Genomic DNA, 7,017 nt, shown 5'->3' on the forward strand with positions numbered 1-7,017 from the left:
TATAAGATGCTTGATTAGATTCACAACTAAGAGTTAGACTAAGGTCTAACTTTTAGGGTTTTAGGGTTTGGGTTTTGTTCATTAGAAATTGTCCATTTATCACTTTTTTATCGGGTCTTATATTAACTTTATCCCATCATTTATTTGCTGAATTTAAAGTGAGGTGGAAAAAAAAAATGTTTGATACCTTCACATGATATGAAGAATCTCAAAGAATGGTCCAACTTCATCTAAAAGGTTTTACATCAGTAGATTTTTATTCTGAAAGTTACCAAACGCATACTAACGCTTGCTCGGTGTTAAACGATGATCAGGCTAGCTTATTTTGTTCTGGAAATGTTCTTGGAAATAGAAAAGAACCATACCTTGCTTGGAAGTTGCTATATTATAATCCTTTGCCCTGCAAACAGTCACTTGCTGTACATCACTCATCTAAAACTGTTACAAATTCTCATCTGATTAACAATTGGTTACTTTCTACTAATTACACATGAAGCAGGAAGTAGCTTCCATTTCAAACGAACAGCCTCCATTATCCTCACAATATTCCAGAGCAGGTTGTGCTCTTGACTGGAAGATACGCCTTGTAAGTATCCATTATTTATCCGGAAAATGAAACATTCCATAAGATTGCCTCACATAACAAAACAAACTTCTAAGGGAACATCATATCTGTCATCAGTAGAATTGAAAACCATCAGCAAGGAAGCTCTTCAATCCTCACAGAAACACCCTGACATAAGTATGAAGGTTCCCATGCTAATATTTGTTCCAGTCATCATGTTCTTATAAGCTTTGGTGCCCATGTACGCCAAGATGACCATCTAATTTCACCAAATCTTAAATCTGAAAGTCTTCTTCTCTTTGAGTTGGATCCCTTCTTTTTAGATTCTTCCGAAGCACCTTGTGGTGATAAACTGCTGATTGGTGGTTCAGGGTTTCCAACATCTGTTGCAGCCACAATCTCGTTCACCATCTCCAATATCTCGCTCATCTTAGGGCGTGTTTTTGGCTGCCGCACCAAGCATTTGTTTGCAACAGCTGCAAGCTTATGTACAGACTTAAGGGAATACTTCCCCTCAAGCCTTGGATCAATAATGAGCCTGAATTTCTTCATGTCTGACAGGTATGGTCTCACCCATTCCAAAAGCTTCTGTTCACTCTTGGGGCGGTTACGGTCCAATGGTCGCCTACCTGTGATTAATTCATATAAGAAGACTCCATAGCTCCAAACATCACTCTTAGCTGTTAGGCGTCCAGTTTGAATGTATTCTGGAGCCGCATAACCAATGGTCCCTACAACCTGTTTTCCAGAAATGTAATACTCATGTTAAAAGCAGATAAATTTGGTGTAGACCTCACAGAAAGAACATTTAGGAACTGTGGACCATCTTTTAACAAAACCTATACAAAAACTTATTTCGGATCAATGTTCAACACCATTTGCATGAATAAGGCCTCCTAGATGACTCTGTATGCTAGAGTGCAGTTCAATTATCTTCTTTATGCAAAATAGGTGTGATTTGTTTGACCCATGAAGAAACTCTATTAATTATTCTCTTATTCATGAAGCTCATCCCTATCAAGATTACAGACTTTTCACTGTAGAGTATAAAACAATGTCTACTTGTCTAGGAGAAACAGAACCACAATGATTCCAATATATTAGCAAGTGACATGCATCATCACAATAGCATATTGATAGTTGGTTCCTTTTTTGTTGGAGAAAGGGAAGGGGGGATCTGGAGCTAGGTATAATTATAAATTAAGCAACGAATTCATACTCAATGTGTTTGCACATACCGCTGTTGAGACATGACTTAACCCTTCTGAAGGGCCTTGCCTTGCCAATCCAAAGTCTGATAGCTTCGCATTCCATTGGTCATCCAACAGAATGTTTGAAGCTTTAAAATCCCTGAATATTATCTGTTCAAGCAAAGATGTCATTGTTTATGGAAGGTAACACTATAAAGAGCAATTATATGGACGGATATCAGAGAATATATTATGCCAATAAAGATAAAGACAGGTCTTCACCACTACGTAGGCTCATCCAAGATAATGTAGCTTCTAAATCCAAAGTTTCTCTCTTCTAAACAAAGTAGTTATTGTTTACATAAGTAGCATACAATAAGAAATTACAAAGCCTCAGTAATGAAACTACTCCAACTATTCATTTCAGTTAGACTCCTCAAAAATAAATTAGATTTTGTTCTCATAGCAAAGCCAACCTTCAACTGCCACTGCAATAGCTAGTCCTCTCTTTGCAGCGCTGGCTTTTTTTAATTTTTGAAGGGGATTGCTGTTGGGGGTGTGCATGGTTGCGTTGCTATCAATATAAAGAGGGTAGGGGAGAGAGAAATCACTCCAAGTTAAACCCTAACAAGGATTAACTCTAACAGGTACCCACAAAAGCATCAACAAAACACAATTTGTTAATAATCAATAACCATATTCCAGAGTGTCCAATATATTGAGTAAATTATTGGTGTGAAAGAAATGTAAACTTTACATCATAATTGGCATTCTAACATCATGGTACTATTTCATTTAGAGAAAGAAGGGGTATGGGAGATCTATCATCAAAACAATGTAGTAAACAGGAAATTAAACTTACCTGAAAATCCATTTTTTCATGGAGGTATGTCAAGCCACGAGCTGCATCTTGAGCAATTTTCAGTCTTATGGCCCACGGAAGTGTTGCCAATGACCGAGGTGATAGATGGTCCTCCACACTTTTGTTGGGCATGTATTCATAAACGAGAAGCCGCTGGATTCCCCTTTCATCGTCCTCAGCACTGTAGCCTACTAGTTTCACCAGGTTTGGATGTTCAACCACACCAAGGACATTTACTTCTGTTACCCATTCCTTGTGTCCCTGTTGATAATAAGTAGGAATAAAAATTATAAACAATATAAATTATGAAAATTAAGAATTAAGCACACTTCAGAAGAAATTGACCAACTTAATTGACAAAGAATTCCTGCTTCCAGAGTAATAACGGGATTCCAGAAAGAGAGTCTAGCCAAATAAACACTAGTTTAGGCAGATTATTCAAAATTCTTCAAATGAACATAACTTATAATCATAAAGGATTTGAAAATGAAAACTCAAAAAGCAGCAGTATACCAGCAAAGAGATAGATCCCAGTCAAGTTTCAACAGTTAAGAGATTTCAGTAGAACATCCCAATATCCAAGAGGCAATTACACTAAAGAACCAACTATATCTGCTCAAGGTTGTCACTAATTTTGCTTAAAACTTGTGCTCTTGTCCAAAATACTAAAAATCATGTTCACAACATGATCATAATACAAAAGTTGTAACTTCATCTAGTATTATGATCTTACTTACCATGCAGTTCAGAAATACTAGGCTGAATTTTATGGGTAAGACCATAAGAAGCTACCACATGATGGATCTCATTCAGAAAGATATTTTGGTACAGGAAAAGATATCTAAAAGTGAATAACCGTGAACATCAGACATCTTTTTCCATTGGATTCTTAACCCTGTTTTATCATGCATTATAATTTATAACTCAAGCTGAAAGATCTTGGATTTTCTTACAGAACTGAGCAAATTGTGGTCCCCAAAATAATAACTAAGATTGCTAGGCGTGAAACTACAGTTTCCTAATCCTCTGAGAGTGAGAATTCTGTCAAACCCAATATATAACGATATACTGCTATGCAAACAGAACCATAAGAGATAATTAACAGTTCCTAAGTCTTGCAAAGTTGGTCATTTCATGTCCTTCATAAGATGATTATAATAAGGCAGCCTCTACATTTCATCAAATGCATAAAATTATAGAAGTATACATTTAGAATCTAATTTACACTTAGAATCTATAATACTACAAGAAGGATAAATCAGAAGGAAGAAACCTTGCCTGCAATCCTCTCTTGTTTAGCTGTTTAACAGCAACATCCATTTTGTTATGGGGTTCTTCAGAATTTTTAATCACACCCTGGTAAACACTTCCAAACCCTCCCTCCCCAATCATAAGTGACCTGTTGAAATTTCTAGTGGCTGCCTTCAGCTCAGAATATGTAAAAACTCTGAGATTGTTGGGTCTCTGAGAAAAACTTGGAAATGCAGTGCGCCCAAGTGATTCTGTGCTCATCTCCGAGGCATTCAATGAGTTTAACTCAGACCCAGTTCTCCTCGTCTCACGATCAGTGGACAAGGAAGCAGAGGAAAGGACCGAGGTAGACTTCATAGTTTTTGGTTCATCCTTCTTATCCGCACCAGAGAAATAGAAACAATTCATAGCGTCCACCAAAACACTATTTATCCTCTGAACATCCAAAAGTAGGAAAAACAAAAATACATAAGTAAAGAGACATTCAAAATCATCCAAGAGGAGACAATGAGAAACTAACTAATTACAGAATCCAAAGAATTCAAACGAACCTTAAAAGCTACAACGGAAATAAAACCTCTTCAGGCACCTGCATAACATAACCACATAAACAGTCAAATCAAAAGTGTTTCACATATGAACTGAAACAATCCACACGAAAAAGCCTTTCTTTCTCCTCAAAACCCCCAACTAAATGCAGGTATCACTCAACCCCATCTCCCTCTAGGGATAAAAGGCGAACCTACCTGAAACAAGAAATAACTCAGGGAAAACTATCTTCTTCATCAACTCAAAATTCAAATAATTGGGTTTCTGAAATCACTGACAACCAGCTCTGACTCTCTAAGGATCATCCCCTTAAGGGCTTGTCCAGAAAACTAACTTCACTCGAGATCGTAAACTGTTTGGATAAAGCTTCTCTCCATTGAAACACAATCGTATGCATAATATTTACAACCCAACACCAATAACTCTCAATTCAAACCCATAAAGCATCCTAAAAATTGCTTTTCAAAGTTCAAAAGCTCACCTTTTATGTTCCAATTTGATTCTGAAAACTCATCTCCATCCACCATAGATCTTCACTTTGACGGCTTTAGAAGGAAAACTCAAGAGCCCAGAAGAAACCTGTAGTCAACAAGACTATGAGTACCTCAAGATCTATGTGAAGTCATTACACGGCAGCTAGAAATCAGGTCACCAACCAGCATAAAGACGATACACCCATATAAAAAAAAATTCTAAAAAATAAAAAATAAAATATGAATAACAATAATTAATAAAGTACAGTAATTTAACAAAGACTGACTAATCAGAGAAAGGGTCTTAGAAGACGAACCCAGTGAGATCTTTCCTCGAATGGGAAAACGAAGGTTACGGAAGAAAATTCTTTGGCTTTGATAAACTTGTTCAAAGTTTCAAACACATCAACAAGCTTATCACGTCCATTGACGGATTTTTCTATTTTTGAAAACCCAATATAATTAACTTAAGCTTAAGTTAAGTTAAGTTTACTAGATAGAATTAAATAAATTAAAATTAATCATACAAGTCATAGTCTTTTTTTTTTTTTTGGGTGTGAATCATACAAGTCATAGTCAATGCAACGACTTCTAGACATCCCAATCCTCCATTAAGCCTTTTCTAATTGAAGATTTTGCCTTTTCTAAGCTAATCATCTGTTAAACACTAGTAATTAACTAACAACCTACCATTAAGGTCTAAAGCGATAATGGATTGCTGGGTCCATCGTCGAGGAGTGCACGCTCTTGCAATTGGAAAATCTTTATTTCGACGAAATTGTTCCCAAACCCCCTTGTCTACTTTGGGGTTCAGCTATTGAGAGTGTTGAACATGCCCTTCTTTATTGTTCACATGCTAAGGAGTGTTAGTGACTATCCCCGCTTAGAATTGATGTTTCTAATTTTCAAGGCAACACTCTACATGATTGGATTAGTTTCATTTATTATTCTTTTAAAGATTATGATAATGTTAATAATCTAGATCAAATATAGAGCTCTTTCATGTAGTGTATTTGGAAGACCAGGAACTCAATGTTATTTAAAGGTTTAACTCCCTTTATTATGTATACTTTTAGCTCATTCAATGCTATATATGCAGAAATTCAGCATTATTGTGGACAGGAATTGCAAAGGGGAGAAAGGATTTTGGGACAAATAGTTCATAAAGATGATATTACTAATGTTTTTCAAATCTTTGTAGATGGCTCTTGGGAGAGTGACTCATTTTGGTGGGAGAGGCTGTATTATGTGAGACTTGCAAGGCAACTTTGTAGCAGTTCAATCTAGGGGCATTGAAGGTGCCTCGACAGATATCTTGGAACTTCAAACCATTAGAAATGGCTTGCTTTTAACTCTTCAGATTGGGGCTCTTGATATTCAAGTGCATTATGATTTTAAACTTGCAATACAGGTTTTATTAGGTGTTTCTACCTCTTTAGATTGGATGTGTAAAGGCTTATTATCAGAGGTCTCAAAACTTGTCTTTAACTTTAGGTATGTTTATTTCCATTACATTCCTAGATCTAGCAACCCCCTTACTGATTATCTAGCTAAGGGAGCTAGGAAGTTCAAACTTATTTGTCGTTGGTGGGGAGTACCACCTTCTGTCAGTGTCTCCCCCTCCCTTGTTTATTCAAACTCCATGTCTCTTAGCCATCTTATATAATGAACATTTTCTCTTGTTGGCCAAAAAATAGTCGAGGAACTGCATGGGTTTGGTTCAGCAAGACCAGCTGGTCCATAATAGGTTTTTTCCAATACAATTCATGCCAAAGTGGATCAAACTTTATGGCTTTTTGATTGTTAATTCAACCTTTTCATACAAACTTGAATCAGGTTCCGAATTACTGAATGGGACCTTTAATCAAAGATGATAAAAACTTGAAAACCAGACCATCTCTTAGCAAGAACATTAAGAGGGTAACTACACTTGGAAGTCCACCATTGTGTGCTAGAATGAGATGATATTCACTGATTAGTTCCAAAAGGTTGGGTTTTTTTTTTTTTTTTGGATGATTAAATAATTCATTACCAAAAAGAAAAATTACAATAGCACAAACGACAAGCAACCGACAAGCCAGACAAAGCGAGAAAAATGCCTCAACTAACAATCAACCTAAGAGACAA

At 36.4% G+C, this 7,017-nt stretch overlaps 1 protein-coding gene across 2 annotated transcripts; it reads right to left on the bottom strand.

The window, feature by feature from the left end:
• Positions 1-336: 336 nt before the first annotated feature.
• On the bottom strand, positions 337-5,284 carry LOC149023846 (serine/threonine-protein kinase PCRK1-like). 2 transcript variants are annotated; one of them, XM_089144322.1, is made up of 7 exons: positions 5,208-5,284; positions 4,899-4,996; positions 4,420-4,457; positions 3,896-4,303; positions 2,618-2,878; positions 1,804-1,926; positions 337-1,303 (listed from the first exon to the last, which is right to left on the bottom strand). In XM_089144322.1, the coding sequence occupies exons 4-7, from the start codon at positions 4,274-4,276 to the stop codon at positions 779-781; spliced, it is 1,290 nt and encodes a 429-aa protein (XP_089000448.1). In that variant the 5' UTR covers positions 4,277-4,303; positions 4,420-4,457; positions 4,899-4,996; positions 5,208-5,284; the 3' UTR covers positions 337-778. The 2 variants fall into 2 exon arrangements, with proteins under 2 accessions (XP_089000448.1, XP_089000449.1); XM_089144323.1 differs by lacking the exons at positions 4,899-4,996; positions 5,208-5,284 and adding an exon at positions 4,615-4,882.
• Positions 5,285-7,017: the final 1,733 nt, after the last annotated feature.

The sequence above is a fragment of the Hakea prostrata genome, chromosome 2 (assembly GCF_041222555.1).
Source record: "Hakea prostrata isolate BN-2017 chromosome 2, UWA_Hpros_2, whole genome shotgun sequence".
In the NCBI taxonomy this organism is placed as follows: Eukaryota; Viridiplantae; Streptophyta; class Magnoliopsida; order Proteales; family Proteaceae; genus Hakea; species Hakea prostrata.

Coding starts and splice junctions, on each gene's coding strand:
- LOC149023846 (XM_089144322.1), bottom strand. CDS start 4,276: ATGAATTGTTTCTATTTCTCTGGTGCGGATAAGAAGGATGAACCAAAA. Junction 2,879..3,895: donor TAAACAAGAGAGGATTGCAG/GCAAGGTTTCTT, acceptor TATTATCAACAG/GGACACAAGGAATGGGTAAC. Junction 1,304..1,803: donor TAAGTCATGTCTCAACAGCG/GTATGTGCAAAC, acceptor TCTGGAAAACAG/GTTGTAGGGACCATTGGTTA.